Raw genomic sequence first — 17762 nt, 5'->3', positions numbered from 1 at the left:
GCATGCCATGGGTACAGAACATCACATATGCATGTTGCAAGACAGCGGGCAAGTACTTCTAGAATGTGTGGCAGTACTGTGGCAGCAAGGGGAGTCTTCGTTGATTACAACGTTTGATCTTCTCAGCACTTCTATATATGTCTTGCGTGGCAATGCTACAGAGCAAGGAATGCCCACCCTAACACCGCCATGCACGAATGGACCCCACAAAAAATGGCGCAGGAATGGTTTCCCAGTACAGTAGCTGAAGGTAGTGTACTTTGGTGACAGCAAGGGAGCTCACTCCCTGTCGACAGCAATAGGTGCAGCATTTTTTTGAAGTTTTTTGCCTGGTGCAACAGAAGTGCTCGACAAATTATCATCAGGCCCATAAAAGCAACAATGGCATTCGATGCAAGCATTTGCAGCACAGTCAGATCTCTGCACTGCTGCCTGAGCACCCTTCTCCTCAAAGAATCCCCAGAAGAGAACAGCACATTGCTCTACCCATGATCAGCCTTTCCATCTTGCAACAAACCCGAGACGCGCCGAGCTATGCAGCCTGAACTGCTAGCAAGCGTTTTTCAAGAGCGCAGAATACCACGGTGCAGCAGCGCTGCGCATGCATGCATTCACGATGCAAACATCAACCTGCACTGCCAGGCTAGTCCAAGGTTGTTGCGGATATTCCCCAATCAGGTCCCGCTGCAGAAAAGATGCGACGCCGCCTGACGGTGGTAGGACCCCCCAAGTGCATGGTTTGGCAAGCAGGCTGGAGGGTACGCAGCGTGATGGTGGCAGGACCCCCCAGGCGCCTGTTTTGGCGGGCATGCGGGAGGCAACGCCGCCTACTGGTGGCCGGGCCAGAGGCATGTGAGAGGGATGGTGATTCCCTGGACGTCGACTGAGGAGGGGATGGCGCATGTGCCGATGTTCTTGGTGATGTTGTTGCCGAAGGGGTTCGCCAGGTGGGCGCCCAAGTTGGCCAGCGGGCCCTGCAAATGACAGCACAGCCTTCTCAGTACTGCAGGCATCGATGTCTGCTGCACCAGCAGGTGACTTGCAAGATGCCGGTTCTTGTGCCGAAGCTGACAAGGTATGACCTCAGATCTATCATTGCAGGACTTGATCAACCAAATCATGATTGGCAAGGCCTGGCCAAGGCCAGAATCGCACTGTCACAAAGGTCACCAAAGGAGCCTCCCTAGCATGGTCTAGGAGCAAGAAATGATAAGTACGAGCACGGCAAGCCAGCGAGAATGAGAAATCAACTCAGGAATCAAATGAAGAGTACCTGTCCGGTTGCCTGTGCCTGGATGATGAAGCCCACGAAGGCAACCATCGCGAGCCGCCCGTTCTTGATCTCCTTTGTCTGCACCTCCTGTGGAAACACACAGACAGGTTAAGATGTACTCCTTAGTGCCTGAATATAAAAAAAATAGGCACTGAAATTCTGTATGGGGGTTTCAATGAAAGTACTGACCCCACGAAAATAAGTAATCAGCACACGTGCATATAAGTCCTGCCTGGGTCACACTGAGGCAGTCCTGATCCTGTAATGCTTGCGAGGCTGGGTGCTTGATAGTGTGCAAGGTTGCTACATAGCGATGTGAACAATGACACAGTCAGCTACACTGACATATGATGAATGTTGTTGAGTAATTTGGCCACTAATAGTGACTAATGTACCTTGAAGTTGCCCTTGGAGAAGCCGAAGGGGTCGAAGATGCCGCCGGGGTATCCGAGCTCAGGGTTGGGCACCTTGTTGCCCTTGAAGATAGGATCCTGCACCGAAACAAACCGGTTCCCTCAGCTTCCAAAATTGTAGTAGTTGTGCCAGTACAGTGTGCATGACAGTTAGTGCATGGCACCCTATTTCTCATCTCCCTGTTGGCCTCCCTCTTATACCCATCATTGCTGCCCTTCACCCGGCCAAATGACCCCCGAAGCACTCTCCAAAGCACTCAAGTGCACCCATACTGGATTTCTTTCAGCTCGTCTTTTAGATCTTAGTATGACTCGATAACAGGTGTGCTGCAGTGAGCCGGCCACTTCCATCGCTTGTGAGATGCGCAGCAAAAACACATACGCAGTAGCACCAAGTGAACAGAACCTGGAGCTGTGATCTACTGTTGAAGATTGGCCCTCCACTGGTGAACGCCCACCACTGCCCTTCCGGGAAAGAGGGCCATGAGCTTTACATCTCCATTAACAGATCCGGCACGTCTTTACGCAGATCTTTGGATCAAGACACGAAGACCGTGATCACATCACGCCATCCCTCCTAACGGAGGCTGAAGGAGCAAAGGCTGACTGCATGCAGCTGTCGAGTCTGCACATCCTTGGCTGCACATGTTTGCCCACCAGTCTCGTTACAAATGCACTTGGAAATTAAATAAATGGGCTCACCTGGTTTACAGAGTCCTTCTTCTTGATGTCCTGCCAGCGGCGGACCTCTACCCAGTGGAACAGAAGGAACTCCCACGCCAAGAGGCCGCCCAAGTTCACCTGGAAGCACCAGCCGCTTAGGAAAGATTGACCACCCACGTCTGTGAATCGCGGCAAGCACTTTTCCTTTGCCGGACAGGACCATCTCATGCGCTCAAAAGCATGCTGCGGTGACTTATGGGCTCCATGCCAAACTCGCTGATTGCATCCCAATGACTTGCTGAGTAGTCGTTCATAGATGCAAGCAGGACAGTTGCATACAAGGCTCCTTCATGAGAACGTCCATCAATTATCCTCACAAACCCACTCCATGCTGCACAGCTTCCCAAGCCCCCTCTGCAACGCTGCCCAGGGTCAAACGAGAGCACCCCTTCTGAAGTTTATTGCACGCTTTGCAAATTGGGGTGGGATTCTCTGATTGAGTATGTTCCGTTGTCAGTCCCTGAGCTGGGCAGCCCACCTTGCCCTCTGGGCCGCCAAAGTTGATGCCGGGCAGGTTCTCGGGCAGGCCGGCGTTGTAGAAGAACACACCAGGCTTCACGATCTCCTGCGCCAATATGCCAGCAACTGCCAACATCGCCCATCTCGCGTGCACCAGCTCTGCCTGTCTGTACCTGCGCGCACACCCCAGATGCAATCCCGTCAGCATCCTTGCATGTGCCACGGCCCAGGGGCCTTGGAGACAATGCCTCGCGTTTGCCCCAGTAAGCAGGATGTGCATACTTGAGATGTATTAACAGGAGGCAGGCACCACAGGGGGCCACTGCAGCTCCTTGGAATGAGCTGACTATTGAGTGGCAATGTGAGGAACAAAGGAGACAGGCAGTGTCCAGGGACGCACCACTTCAGGGCCTCGGGCTTGGCACCCAGGCCGAGGGGGTCCCAGCCGTAGTCTCCTGCTAGCTCGCCATTCAGGTACGATGGGGCCTCCACACCTGCAGCCCAGATAAGAACGTGGGTCAAGTGAGGTCCTCGAGCGAGGCAATCAGAATTGGTCTTCTTAGATGGACGCGAACCTCACAAACTACACTAAATACGCATTGAGATTTGACTCAACGATCGGATCAATTGACTGCAGACTAAGAGTCTCCCTTTGCGTGGGTAGACCTCAGTCTTATCCACCTCGGAAGACCCCCAACTGAGCAGGAGACTCCAGTGCATCGGCGTATTGACAACATTGTCAATTCATATCAATCACTGCATCTGCATGCAAGTCTAGGTTGTGGAAACGGAATTTTTCCAGCACTCCTATCTCCTGTCGATCAGCTGTCGATCTCGAACAGCGCCACAGCTGTCTAGGACAGCTGAGCAACGCACCGGGAGCCCACAGGCGTCTGCCTTGTGAAGCTGCTGCCGAGACTTGGAAGGTGGATCGGGGAGCAGGACCCGCGCGAGCCTTGCTCACCACCTTCCTGCCGGTCAGGAATGCCGGGGCTGCGTTGAGAGCTGTGAAGGTGGCTGCCATCGCGGGCAACTGCTGCTCCCTGGGATTTGTTTCACGAAAGGAATGCACCTGCAATCCAATCTGACAGTGACTGCGTTCGCTGTGGTCGCTTGCTCGCAGCCAATCACAACGTTACCCGCAGCAGATCTGCTCATCCAAATCTTCGCATGCCCCTTTTAAGCCGAGGCGACGTTACGCGTATCCCCCTGCACATCACATGCCAAATCTAGAGCCTTTTGGGCTGGATCTTCAATGACAAGATTCCCACCTCTGTTGTCGAACGCACTAGCAAAGTCTCTTCTGGTGCATTCAATCGCAAAATATCGAGGGAGCGCATTTCCGGGGACGGGGCTGGGGAGTTGATTGGTGAACTTATCATCAGCACATCTGAGGGACCTGCGGCTTTTCCTGGGATACAAGGTACGAAAGCCGTGTATCTATATGATATTAGTCATTCCGGAAAGCTTCCCGGATTGAAGAACGTAGCTTTGACATGCTGGTCCCCAGATCGCTCATGTTGGATGCCTGTGTCACAATCCATTTAGGGCACAGCGGGGTCACATGACGCTCTGCGCGTGAGAAATGAAGTACTAAGTCTGTCTCAATTTGTACTGACTTTTCTCTCTCCCCAGCCAGCGACTTGAAGCTATTCTGTATGTCGTCAGCACATGGCCACTTGGCAAAACAGGGCCTCGATGATCATCTCCAATGCTTGAGACATTGAAAAATGGGTGCCTGCTCGCAGAGGACACCCTCTGTGCGCACCTGCCATGGCTCCAAAGCGCAAGGCCGCTGCTGCTGCAGCAGAAGCAGCACCTGAGGACCCCCCTGCCGAGCTGGCTGCACCCAAGCGGAGAAAGACTAGCGTTGCCAAGCCCACGAAGACTACAACCACTGCCAAAGTGCACCCCCTTTCCCTTGCGATCACCGCATGTCTCCCTGTCACAGGAAGATTGGGTGTTACTCATGCCTGTGTGCCTGCATCCACTCTGCCATGAAACTCTGTCTAGTATCAGAAGCCATAGACCCATCACGAAAATGATCTCAAGTCTACAACAGTAACTTGGTTTTGATAGCGTTTTTGTCTACGTCTTGATTGCAAGCTGGCCACTGGAGACATGTGGAAACCGGGACCGAGGAGTGGAAAATTGCCATTCAATATATCTCAAGTACTCAATGAGCCTTGGCCCCGGCTGGCGGGGGGCGGTACAAATACTGAGCACCGTTCCCACGGTTGATTGGGTCTTGCTTGGATCTGGCGAGTCCAACAAGGGGTAGGAATTTGGCAGCCTTTACATGCAGCTTGTCTGCGGACGCACCTTGCCTTCGGCAGGAAAAGCGTGTAAGAATAATGATGAAGATCCTGGACACCATACTTTTGCATGTTGTGACTGAAGCTTGGCCACTAATGTTCTTCAGAAGCCGGCACCGAGGAGCCGTAAGAGTGCCGCCGCGGCCGTAAAGGAGCCAAAGCCCGCAAAGGAGGCAAAGCTCGTAAAAGCAGCAAAGCCGCCGGCGCCGAAGGCTGCGGCTGCGAGGAAGGGGCGCGCGTCGGCTGCTGCTGCTGCTGATGTCAGCGCTAACAAAGCGGCCACGTCAGCGCGCTCAGCCAAGCGGGCCAAGCTGGCGCCCTTGGCAGTGGTGCAAGAGGACACCGGCCTGCCGCCTGTGGAGCACCCTTCCCACCTCAAGGCATGCACCTGTTCATCTCAACACATGGTCCACAACAGCTCAGAGAACTCTCTCGCCAATACAGCAGTCTGCCCTTTTTGGGCCTGGATCACAGATCAAGTCACTCTCCTGTGTCCCCCACTTTTGCAGTCTTCAGACATGTGCACTGATACCATGGACACTGGGGGTCCAAGAAATGGCTTTGAGTACACATTCAACGAGGGGTCTTCTGGTGCTAGCCAATGTGGACCTTTGGCTGATCTCGTAATCCTCTGGCCTTTAGCAACCAGATGTTTCCTGGATGGTGCGATGACATTCAAGGCAGGGATGCTGAAAGACAGTCCTGGCTCGGTCTACGGGGCACGCAGTCACTCTGAGGTTTGAAAGACAAGCGTTGGGAAGAACGACAAATGCGCGCGAGCATGACAACTGATATTGTATGAGAAGAATTTCACTTTTTGGTGTCAGTGTTGGTCAGCAGAGTCCTGACTGCTCATGGCAGTCGTAGGGAGCTGCCAGCCAAAGTCCCCAGAGTGAGCCACCCCTTTCTGAATTTGTAGCTAGCAGCCTGGTCTTGTAATCTTCATTGTTTACATCATCTTCGTCTGGGTTCACACCTAACCCCTCAAAAATAGTGGAGTCGGAGCTTGCCTTGTGGAAGGGGATCACAGTATTTGTAATCACGGGACACTGGCTGCGCGTAGGTGGCAGGGGAGATGTTTGTATTAGGAGAGGGTGACTGCGGGCAGCTGGGCAAGGGGGAAGATGTTGCGGACGCACCTCGGCCCGCGCCGTCTCCAATTCCTGGCAAGCTGGTGAGTCTCAGCTTGGTAAAATTTTGAAGGGGCAGCACGCGTAAGATTGTCCCCAAGGAAGTAGCTGCAAGCTGGTGTGTCCCTTTGGCTATAGGAGGAATGATTAAGTTATCCACGGGAAACCTCTATGTCATAAGTGCCTTTGCTGCAGCACTGCTGATATCCTTTGACATTGCGCCCCCTGTTGAGTGTGCAGGCTGGTAGGTTGGTTTGCAAAAAGGCAAGCTCTGTTGCTAAGACCTCAGGTCTATCCGTGTGATATGAGGGGAACCCATGTATGTTTGCTCAAGGCTCCCAGCTTCAAGAAATTGTCCACAAGACAAGTTTGCCATTTGCTGTCAAACGTTGAGGAGATGATGTTCGTCATGAGAGGGAACGCCGTCGGCTGCAGGTGGTCCAGGTGGCGGCGGGGGGCATGCACAGCGTGGCGCTCACCCCTGAGGGGGAGGTCTGGACCACGGGGGTGAATGATGAAGGCGCTCTGGGACGCGAGACAGGTGCACATCCATCAACATGAGCATGAACATTTGTACTTAGCCTTCAGGCCGTTTGCAGCAGCTTTGTGGGATTTGCCATTGTTCGAATCAATGCCATGCTGGCATGCATGCATGGTCAAGTCTCACAGGGCTGGAAACTTGAACACTGTATTATTATACACGGGACTCTTGTGACCTCGAGTCTGATATCCATGTTGCGTCTTGAGCTCTGTTGCATGCTGCCAATGCCCGTGCCCAGGCTGAATGCCAAGCCCTAAAAAAATAGCATAAACGTCCTTAGCTGTTCTCAGTCTTGGGATCTTGATATTGAAGGATCTTCCCATACGAGTGCAAAATTGAGACTGTTAAAAATGGCGCAGGTGGAGAACTGTGGGAGCAGTCAGGACTGGCAAAAGGGAACGCCTCGGACGCCAACACCTGGGGCCCTGTCAGCATCCCCTCTACCCACTGCAAGGTCGTCCAAATTTCTGCTGGTATGCTGCTCAACCCAATCTTCCTTCATTTGCCCTCTTGATGTGCACCCCTAGATGTCGACACGGTGAGGGTGCAAGTAAAGAAGAGCAAGATTAAATTGCTGAGAGATTAAATTCCTTTCTTGCCCCTGGCTCATGACAACTCTATCAGATGGCAAGAAACTGTGAGTGGCAGGGAAGCATTGGTGACACATTGTGGATCTGAGGTGCTGGGACATTCATTTGCAAAGCGGTACCCATGACTCTCTTTTCTGTGCTCCTGCACGCAGGCGACAGCCACACGGTGGCGCTGACTCAGCAGGGCGCCATATGGGCGTGGGGTACTTTCCGCGACAGTTCTGGCGTGCTCGGCTTCTCACCCTCCGAGCGCATCGCCCTGCTGCCCACCCTCGTGCACGAGCCTGTGACCGCGGATGAACAGGCGCTCAAGATCGCCTCAGGTGCCTCCACCCACCTGGTTCTGGTCAAAGTTGATATCCTGAGGTCCACGTTCATTGCAAGATTGTCCTAGAGTGTCGCTGGCTTGCGGTGTCACTGCAATTTGGGTGGGTCTATCAAAGACTTGCCTAGGTGGCGGAAGATGCACCGACATTGTCAAGACCCGCATTTTATTTTCGGAATCACCGCATGCGGTGACCCTGGTCAAGAGTCAGCATAATCACCTGTGTTGCCAGAAACATGCGACAATACTCATCTGGCAACACATTGCCGTTGCAGCTACACACCATGCAACTCCCTACCCTGGTAGATTGCTCTGTAGTCCTCGAAGAGCAAAAGTAAATGTATCTACGCTTGAATCCAAATTTGATTTTGAATTGGCAGGCGCGGATCACGTGATGGCGCTGACCCGCGGCGGCGCGCTGATGTCATGGGGCAACGGGCAGCAGGGGCAGCTGGGCAGAGTGGGCAGCCGCATGCGCAACCTCAAGGATACACTCCTGCGCCCGCACCCCATCCCATTCACCCGCCGCATCCGCAACATCGGCGTCGCCAAGGTGCGGCCAAGCAACCTGCATCTAAAAACTAACTTGGAATCCTCAATATCAGGATACTTACTGCAATAGGAACATCTGTGCCGTGCAAGAGTGTCTCTGCGTATCAGGGGCAGCTCTACTGGAATTCGCCCTTGCTTGAGGTGTTGTTGGGAGGTTGTCATATGGCATTGCCGAGGTGTGTTCACGCATTGCCGCTCCCTTCAGTGAACCTGAATGTGCAGCTCTCTTTAGCGACCCTCGTGGTGTTGCACAGCCTGGCCAGTGTCTCTAATTGAAAGCCTCAGCAGCTGCCCTTCCCGCAGCAAACGCCGATGTACCGTAGTCAGCCCCATCTTTCCCGATTTGAGTTATTTCTTTCTTCTAAAAAAGGTGAAAGCATATATTGCAAAAGAGAACCCCTATGACAAGTTTGAAACCAGTTTGGAAAGCTCTCGCTGAGCCCGACCCATTGATGATGATGATGATGATGATGAAACATCATTTCAATGAAGTAAAGACTCTTTAAAAAACAGGTCCAAACATTTCACGCAGCTTGAGGGGTGCGGAAAGAATGGTGCTGACTACGGTATGCACACCAAGACGCGGGAATGAAGAAATGGACTTCATGTTTCTGGCGCAGGTGGAGGATTTTGCATGCGGTACGTACAGTAGCTTTGCGCTGGCGGCGGGCGGCCACGTCTTCGCTTGGGGCCTCAACAACTACGGCCAGCTCGCCCTGCCCGGCCAGGTCTTTTTGTTCGCCCACGCCATGCCCATAACCATGCTTCTAGGACATCACAAGCCACCCCTGCAACACTGCACTGCGAAACCTCAACGGCCTTCTTTGGCAGTGCACCTCTCGTAGTCTGCTCCTGGCAGCTAATTACTTGCCCCTCCCTGCATCGGTGAGCAATGCACACGGCAGGTTTGACAAGTTGCAGAGAAGGGAGTGAGGAAGCATAGAGATGGGTGCCTTTAATGGTGTGTGAGGGCCAAATACCGACAGTGAGGTACTCTGCTGCGAAGGACTCTTGCCAGGGCGCAGCACTGCATTCGTCAAGTTGTGTGCCTTTCAAAATCAACACCTCCTGTCTAAATTCTAGTAGTACTGTATTTTGAGGCCAATCTGTTCATTGCAGGTGCCGGTCCCTGGTCCAGTGCTGGTCAAAGCGCTGGAGGGGAGGGAGGTAACGCTGGTCAGACCGGGGCAGCACCACACCCTTTTCCTGACAGCTCAGGGTGAATTACTAAGCGCCGGGCGGCCCACCTACGGCCGCCTCGGCCGCGCGGGGCTCAACATTGCGTCGGACGAAGCCGTCCCCGAGCCCGGGACTGTGGAGATTGAAAATGCTGGCGGCATTGTCGGCCTCGCAGCAGGTGAGGGTCTGTTTCACGATATGGTTTGAAACTATAAAACTACAAAATATATTTACAATTTTCTAAAATTAGCCACGGGAGTTTGTATGGCTGCATTGAGCAGAGGACTGCAGGGCTTTCCCGCACGACGAAGTATAATACTTTCATTCCCGCGAGCTGGAAAACAATTTCTATGTGCGGGGTCTAGACCGGTCACTACGGTATATCTGAATGATGAGTCAAGCAGAACCGAGGTTGCTCCGTCTTTGCTGTTGTGTTTCTTTTGCTTGGGTGTTTGCTGCACCGGCTAAACTCTCAAGCGGCATATGGGGTGTTCAGAGTTGTGTAGTTGAAGTTTCGGCTGTGGCGATCTGATCTGTGAGAGGGAGAAGAACATACTGAGGCCACTAAATAGGCTGGACTGTGATGTCGACTGGCACTTCCATCTATATGACAGGCAGGACTACGATGGACTAGTATCCTACCTGTTCTCCAATAGGTGTGCCGCTTGATATGCTTCTTCAAGATTTCGCTGCTGTCTGCCGTGACACTGGCAGACTAGGCAGTGGATTGGTGGGCAGGTGGGCAGGTGGATGTACACACTTTGCAAGGCTGTGTCTCAACGCACTAATTGCTCTGATTGGCGGTGCGGCCAGGGCTGGCGGTGAGCGGGGCGTTTGACGGCAGCGGCAAGGCGTGGATGTGGGGCTTTGGCACCAACAGCCAGCTGGGCAAGGGCAACGACGATGGCGACGAAGAGGTACTCACTTGTTTCCCCACACTCCCGCATCTGTCAACTTGGAAGCATTCTCATAGCTTCATGGTATGCAGAACATGCACCTGTGGTCATCTTTATCTTGCAGCACACATTTATTGTAGGAAACGGGATGTCTTGCATAAAAGAGACCTTCTAGTGTCAGCAGTCACAAAACCCACTTTTGATAGGTTTGGCAGTACTTCAATGAGCTATACAGTGGAACTGAAAGCTCAGTTTTATGTCTGAAAGTACTGACTTCCTCTTGGTGGCCCGCAGCTGCCGCACATGCTGGCAGAGACCAAGCGCTTCAGCGGCCGAAAGGTGGTACAGCTTGAGTTCGGCGGCCAGCACGCTCTCCTGCTGACAGTGCCGGCAGTAGGCAATGCCGCGGCTGCCCCGGCCGCCGCCGCCGCCGCTGCAGCGGCAGCCGCCGCGCCGGCGGAAGCTGCTCCAAAGGAGGGGGAAGCTGCCGCAACGGGGGCGGAGGGCGCGAAGCCGAACGAAGGGGGAGTGGTGGAAAAGGAGGAGCCAATTCTGGCGGAGGAGGGGCCGGCGCCGGCGGCGGAGGAAGCTGCGGATGAAGCTGCGCCGATGGAGGTTGGCGATGCTGCGCTGCAGACAGAGGAAGCTGCGCAGGCGGCTGCGCAGCCCGCCGCCAATTTGGCGCCTCCGACCGTTATTGTCAAGAAGGCCAAGGCCCGGGCAATAGCCAGAGGTGGGCATGCCTTTACACTGGTGTAGCATTTTTATGCTAGTTGTCATCGTACAGGCTGTGTCAGAGACTGTGTCAGCGTTAGAAGATGGTGTTCTGTTGATGGGGCTGACAGCAGACCTTTTTGTGGGATTTTTAATATTCTGTATGATTGGTTGGGGTTGGAGTACATCGGGAGACCTCTTCAAAAGGACTTGGGGAGCATCAGTCTCACAGTGTACTTCTTTGGTGCGTGCAGGCAAGGGTGCCAATAAGAAGAAGAAGGAGGCCGATCCCCGGCCAGAGGAGAATGATGCTGATGCCACTGCTCCAGAACCCGCAACAGCAGGTGAGGACCACACAGCTCCTCTGCTGTGCACTTGTGACCTGTACTGGTGACTTTACACCCATCTCTGATGCGCAGCGCTTTGCAGTGCTGCAAGCATTCAGGTGCAGCGCAAATGCACCACCCGAAACATGACGGAACCGCACACCCTGTCACAGTGTTGCTGAGCCCTGCGCATGCCATTTTCTTGTCCTTTTGATATCAGCCGATTCAGTCAGCCTGTTTGGGGCTGCGACCGCAGGAGATGCTGCCACTGCCGAAGATGCAGCACATCCGGTGGCAAACGGTGTCCAGCCAGAAGAGGCAGATGCAGCCGCTTCAGCCGCTGCGGAGCCTGCGCCAGAGCCGGCAGCGGAAGCTGCGATGCCGGGCAATGAAGCTGTGCCGATGGAGGTCGGGGAAGCTGCGCCGGCAGCAGAGGAAGCTGCGCTCGCACCCAAGGAAGCTGCTGCAGAAGTTGCGCCACCGGCTGCCGCGATCAAGAAAGCAAACGGCCGTGCTGCTGCCAGAGGTGCGATTACTTCTCTCGTCTCCTTGACATTTGCAATCTTGTAGATAGGAGCAAATGGCAACAGAGCTGAAGATTGTCTCACTGCCTGAAGAGCATCTCATGCAGGTAGGGACTGAAGTTTGCCTATACGAAAAATCACAGTCTGAGTGCGTCAAGACTATCACATTTTGCAGGGTGAAATACACTCTTTCCTGTGTGAAAGAAATACTCAAACAAGCGATTTACTGCAGAGGGAACGCCGGAAGTTGCTGGACACAATCGTCTTGAGCATTACTACTTTGCAGATGTCTGCTGAGCACAGAGTTTTGCATGTATTCAGGTGCAAACGGCGCCAAGAAGAGGAAGGCGGCGGATGCTTTGGACCAAGCACTGGCTGCCTCTGAGCCAGAAGCTGCATCAGACAAGGAAGCTGCCTCAACAGGTGCTTCATTCTGCTTAAGATCGAACCCGCCCAGTATGTGCAAATTTGCGAAACTTGTGAATGTTGTTTGGACCCCATGCACACCAGCACGCTTCAGATGCTCCACAGTCATTTGGATTTGCTCTGTCCAAGTCGAGGGGCTGTACATCCTCCAGGCTCTGCCTTTCAAGCTGTCCCGAATATGGGCAGCGGTGCAACAGTTACTGTATTGCACATATCAGAGGCAAGCGTGCTCTACTCTATGATGCCTGACAAATTGTGTGATTGCCCGATGGCTTCTCTCCAGCGGTGCATATTTTGTATTTTGTCAATGTTGGGTGCAGGACTGGACGGGGTTGCAACGGATGCAGCAGCACCTGTGGACAATGTGCAGCAATCTGACGTGGACGCTGTAGCAGATGCTATGGCACAAGACGCTGCGGTGCCGTTGCCATAGACGGCTGGAGCACGGTTGAACATAGGGACACGAGAAGGTATTTGAACCAGAGAATACCGATCCTTGTGTGTTAGTGTAGCTTCAGACCTGTTCCTTCTAGCCCCCTGTCCAGCAGGCGGATCCAAGGACCTTACAAAAATAATATACATGTCAAGCCAAATTGAGTAGACTTGAGACAGGACAGAAGTCCGATTTCTCTTATGGCATGGGTCTCATGCAGCCTTGCAGTGCAAGGCACCACCTTCAGTAGCATGCATCAACAGGTGCAAATGTGCACATGAACGTGCTACTTGATCCCTCGGCTTTAGTAATTTGCAGTACTTACATCTCTGACATCAGCATGAAATCTTTTCAATTCGTCATGCAAGACGCATGCTTTGCCCCTGACCCCACTGCCATATGGCAAGTTCCCTATTGCTGGTTCTTGGCACAAAGTGCCTGCACTGAAATTCCCAACCAAGCACCCCTGAAAAGCAGATTTCTGGACTCTATGCACTCTACACACACAGCACCCAATCTACCTATGTTTGCACGGCTGCATGACACCCTTGTGCCAGGCGGCAGTCTGAAGATCCAAGAATACAACTGAGCGCTCTACATAATGTACAATTCAACACAGGCATTTGCAGCACATGCAGGTGCGTCTGAGAGGGGCAAAGCTGTGTATTCAACCTACAAAAGTACAATTTGTTCATCTACTGGGGCTAAACTGATCATTGCTTTCTGATGCATAAAAAGAGCAGGCGCCATGGCTCATACCATTTCCAGCACCATTCTACATTCACTGTTGCCCGTTGGGGCATCAGAACGCACCCGGATTTCACCGTCTTTTTTAACAGGCGTAAAATGATTTTTGGCTGTGTCATCTTGATTCAGAGCCACGTCCGTCCATCAGAGGCAGGTCTTGCGCCAGAGCCCGCAGACTCAAACGCTGAGAGCAACCCATGTGACACCCGATGTGACCTCAGAGTGCAAAGCAGCACCTACTGCCCTGGACAGCTCCTCAGTCCACATTTCCCGTGCTCCATAGCCGGCAGATGCCTCCTTCTGGATATATTCAGGATCCTGTATTGCTGCACCGCCAAAAGCGCGAAACACTGACAGCAGCCCCGGTGCTGAGCAGCAGTTTTTTCCACCGCAAACGGGCGGCTCCATCAGCCAACATCATTGCCGGGGGCTCTTGCGTCCTCCTCTTCACTCTCAACCCACAGCTCCTTGATCCCCGTCAGCACATCCTGCAGATCCTGCACAGCATGCCGATTCGAGTTTTATATCACATTTACACGACCACATGCCCGATCGCGTATGTAATCGCAGAAAAGGTAGCTGGGGCTATCAGCATGTAGGTTTATTAACAAATATCACTAACGAGAACTCCCTGATCACCACATGCACAATGTTGCATTTGGCGGCAGCATTGAGAAGCCATTGCAATACAGTCAGAGGCCCCTGGCAAAGGCAACACCATGCATTGAACTGCAACCCTGCAGCACAAGCTAATGCACTGCATCCAGCCACAATGCGTGCATGACGCAGCTTGCGGTTTTGGAGGGCATGACACCTACTCTGAACTTGCTGTAGTAAGCCAGGAAAGAAACAGACGAGACACATGCAGAATACGTTTGCATGCTTGGGTAGGGCGATAAAATCCCTAATTGTCATTGCCACGGCAACACCATAATTATGAGTCCAACATGATCCTGAGACCCCCTGAAGTATAGCGTATGCATGCGCGTGCGCGCACCTCGTGGCTGAAGCCGGTTTGGTGGCGCACGGCGGAGAGCGGGTGCTGTGCCGCGTCGAGGCCGCTCTCACGCACAAGGCCATGGTATATCAGCTGCCAGTTGCCAAACGTGGCCACTGTATCCTTGATCTGCGCCACACAGCAGTGCTCGTCACAAGATTGTACAGATTATATAAGATTATAAGATCCTATATTTGCGGAGAGATTCTGTGCTGCACCCCGTATAACACCCTGCAGTCTATTGCCAATCTGCATCCGGCTGGCGGTAACAGGGCGGCAGCAACAAGGGCCGAATTGCAGGGTGTGAAAAGGGCTACCCCAATATTGGCAGGGTTTTCAGCGGGCCAAGTAATCACTTGGAATCATGGCAGCCCTAAGGGTTGTATGTCAGTATTCTCTACTACTGACAGCCTGCCTGAGCATGTGCAGCATGGACAGTCCGCACTGAATTCCACTGCAGGTACCAATTAAACCTATCAGGCAGACATGCATGCAACACAACAGATGACATGACCGGACCCGGTCAATTTCACCAGGCAACACTCCAAGGACACTTCAGATGATAATAGTCATTTCAAATCTTCTTATGGCCTGCCCAGATCCATATCGAGCTGCAAAAGCAGGGGAGCTTGCCACAATGGCAAAGTCATTGCTTGCTGTTTTGACCCCGGGGAGATCGGTGCGACGGCGCTTATAGATGACAAACCCCGTGCAGCAAGGCAAGCCCATCCGCAGATGCGCAGACTTCACTCAAGTCTGACTCCGACTGAGCGTATGCACAGGTGATGAGTCAGCGGGGTGAGTCACCCACCTTGGGGAATTTGTGCGCCACGGCAAGCACTATACGCACGAATGTGAACTTGCGCAGGTAGTTGCGGATGTCCCGCTTGAACAGATTTGCCAGCAGTCCTTCGGGCGGGCTGTGCGGATTGTGTGGCTCATCGATCCCCAGGAAGAAGCGCACGCGGCTCTCCAGCAGCATGTCTTTGACCAACACTAGATCTGCAATCTCCTGCGGGGGAGCGCAGTGATTTTTTGGTATCATTCCCCCTGTATCCAGAGGGGTTTTCAGGATTCTACACCCTGCTGCAGACAAGGGTGAATTTTCTAAGAAATTATATCGAGTGCAGGCATGGAATTCTCCTGTTGACCGTGTCTCAAGTTGCTCCACTGCATCGCTGCCATAAACCAAAATTACCAGTCTTCCACAATGAAGCTTCTCACTTCTCACTTGGGCTGTACATGCAAGCCATTCTGCGGTGTCAAGCGGTTGCCCCTCATCTGTACACAACAACAGCACTGGCAGGAATAGCTGCGGAAGGGTTCTTGGTATCTATTCTTTCGGTGCTGCATTGCAGACATGTGTCTGCACTGCAAGCAGGGAGGAGTTCAAGGACTGCTCTCACCTCAATGTTGTCGTAGATGTCTTCTGGGCGTGCCTTCTTGACGTGGCTGACCATGGCCTGCACGAAGCTGTAGCTCTCCTGGGGGCAATTCCACAGCACCCACTTCATCAACGCACGCGCCTCCTGCCCACAAAAAACACACCTCGTCAGCGAAACTTATACTCAGGATTAAATCCTGAAAGACCTTGCACCCCGACAGGAGTCCAGCTCAGAGGGTCAAGAAAGCAACTGCCAGTGAGGTATCTCAAGGCCAAGAAGAAAGGCCTGACGTCACAGCAACATGCGCATGAGTTTAGCGCAGCTGCCGCCGCACGGTTGGCTGACTGAAGCAGTCCTCAAGCACGTGGGACTTGCCACCTTTTGGTGTCCTTCAACTGCATATGTAGATATTTACCACGAGGGTGAAACAAAAAGAGCTGGGCAGGGAATGCTATACCACCATTCTGACATGCCAGTCCTTGACCGCCAAGTGCACAGCGTCAGAGACATTTTAGCTGCAGGCCAACCATGACACAGCTTAGGAAGTGCTGTCGTGCCATTTTCTTCAATTTGCCGAGAAGTAATCCAGCACGGTGACCAGAAAGGATTGCCCACAGAGAATTGAGGCGTTGATCTTGTGCAGAGGAGTCAGCCGCGCACCGTGTCGTTGAGCAGTGAGAAGGTGAGGAAGAGGTCCATCATGGCCTCGGATGTCAGCCGGTAGAGCAGGTCGGCCGGGCCCGCCCGCCGCGCTTCCCCGGCCTCCACCGCAACGTTGTACCGATTCTCCCCGTTCGCTGGGCCCTCCGACGGGTGCTGCATCCTGCGCAAGAGAAACACACCTCCCGTCTGCACTGGTGTCATATCTTTCTTGTAGCATGAATTGAACAGGGCAAGTGGACTCTAGGACACAGCCTGCCCCAGTGCACACTCCCCTCGTGAGTGGGGACCCCTTTTGCCACCAACAATCATGCCTAAGCATAATATTTAATGTCAACGTTGAAAGGTCTTGAGGGAAGCCTCCTGAAGCTCATTGGATCTTTCTATCCCATAATCAAATTAAAAATTATTTCCCATAATTAAAGAGAGCAAGGATGTGGCCCCAGCCATCATGGCCCCAGCACATGACATGCAAGAGAAAGCCAAGTTGATCTGATCTTGGAACCCCCCACGCATTCTGAGGTGGCGCCCCGCACTGCTGGCAAAGTCATCAGCATGATGACAAAGCATTTGAGGATCTTGAATGATGCTCACCCCTGCTTTGCGTTTAAACTCTAAGAACACTGCACATGTTGGAATGCCGCTCTTTCTGCACCTGGTGCAGGCCCCGACCAATTCTTAGGATGAGCATTTTTCAAATTTTTCAAAACCACAAATATTTGAGATGTAGCTGTGTTGCGCCTGCGAATGAGGGTGGGGCCAGGATGACAAAGCGCCTAAAGCTCACACAAACTTGGAGTCATGGCCACGTTGCTGAGCTCTAACCCCTGCTCACGCCTTTCTTAAATTGAAAAATACATGAAACCTCCGATGTAGTCGCACCTGCGGATGAGCGAGCCCAACAGGGCGACAAGCGATTGCAGCTCGGTGTGCGGCGCGGCGTCGCGTCCGATGCTGGACTCGGCCCAACGCTCCAGAGTCTTCAGCAGGGGCCCCAGAATGCCCTCCGTCAGCAGGTGTTCCCTCTGCACCGCCCCCAGATCCGCGTACGCCTGCGCGCATGGCAGATACACTTGTCTTATTTGTCACCTTGCACCTTTCCATCAAGGATAGGTGCGCGCATGGCAGATACACTTGTTTTATTTGTCACCTTG

At 53.1% G+C, this 17762-nt stretch overlaps 4 protein-coding genes across 4 annotated transcripts in view; 2 read left to right on the top strand and 2 right to left on the bottom strand.

Moving 5' to 3' along the window:
- Positions 1 to 827: 827 nt before the first annotated feature.
- Positions 828 to 3892, bottom strand: COCSUDRAFT_61250 (light-harvesting chlorophyll a/b-binding protein Lhca3; the record flags this gene model as incomplete). Its single annotated transcript, XM_005649486.1, has 7 exons — positions 828 to 974; positions 1274 to 1360; positions 1669 to 1764; positions 2389 to 2487; positions 2888 to 3041; positions 3269 to 3362; positions 3745 to 3892. The coding sequence occupies 7 exons, from the start codon at positions 3890 to 3892 to the stop codon at positions 828 to 830; spliced, it is 825 nt and encodes a 274-aa protein (XP_005649543.1).
- Positions 3893 to 4641: 749 nt separating this feature from the next.
- Positions 4642 to 12819, top strand: COCSUDRAFT_40365 (RCC1/BLIP-II; the record flags this gene model as incomplete). Its single annotated transcript, XM_005649485.1, has 15 exons — positions 4642 to 4773; positions 5291 to 5590; positions 6247 to 6357; positions 6749 to 6854; positions 7214 to 7327; positions 7597 to 7767; positions 8150 to 8322; positions 8942 to 9049; positions 9441 to 9678; positions 10314 to 10417; positions 10691 to 11129; positions 11365 to 11454; positions 11693 to 11962; positions 12282 to 12383; positions 12707 to 12819. The coding sequence occupies 15 exons, from the start codon at positions 4642 to 4644 to the stop codon at positions 12817 to 12819; spliced, it is 2571 nt and encodes an 856-aa protein (XP_005649542.1).
- A 304-nt stretch (positions 12820 to 13123) lies between these two features.
- Positions 13124 to 13530, top strand: COCSUDRAFT_32533 (hypothetical protein). Its single transcript, XM_005649484.1, has one exon. It carries the CDS (start codon positions 13160 to 13162, stop codon positions 13406 to 13408), a length of 249 nt encoding a protein of 82 aa, XP_005649541.1. The 5' UTR covers positions 13124 to 13159; the 3' UTR covers positions 13409 to 13530.
- Positions 13531 to 13973: 443 nt separating this feature from the next.
- Positions 13974 to 17762, bottom strand: part of COCSUDRAFT_46553 (hypothetical protein) — a gene marked incomplete at both ends in the record, with an annotated part of 33200 nt that continues 29411 nt past the window's right edge. The window contains 6 exons of the mRNA XM_005649483.1: positions 13974 to 14063; positions 14564 to 14692; positions 15375 to 15575; positions 15970 to 16092; positions 16609 to 16771; positions 17491 to 17660. Of these exons, the coding sequence (XP_005649540.1) occupies positions 13974 to 14063; positions 14564 to 14692; positions 15375 to 15575; positions 15970 to 16092; positions 16609 to 16771; positions 17491 to 17660 (876 nt within the window). The remainder of the gene's footprint in view (positions 14064 to 14563; positions 14693 to 15374; positions 15576 to 15969; positions 16093 to 16608; positions 16772 to 17490; positions 17661 to 17762) is intronic.

Source organism: Coccomyxa subellipsoidea (assembly GCF_000258705.1).
Source record: "Coccomyxa subellipsoidea C-169, whole genome shotgun sequence".
Classification (NCBI taxonomy): Eukaryota; Viridiplantae; Chlorophyta; class Trebouxiophyceae; family Coccomyxaceae; genus Coccomyxa; species Coccomyxa subellipsoidea.
Note: the sequence above shows the minus strand (reverse complement) of the source record. Positions and strands in the feature narration are given on the sequence as shown.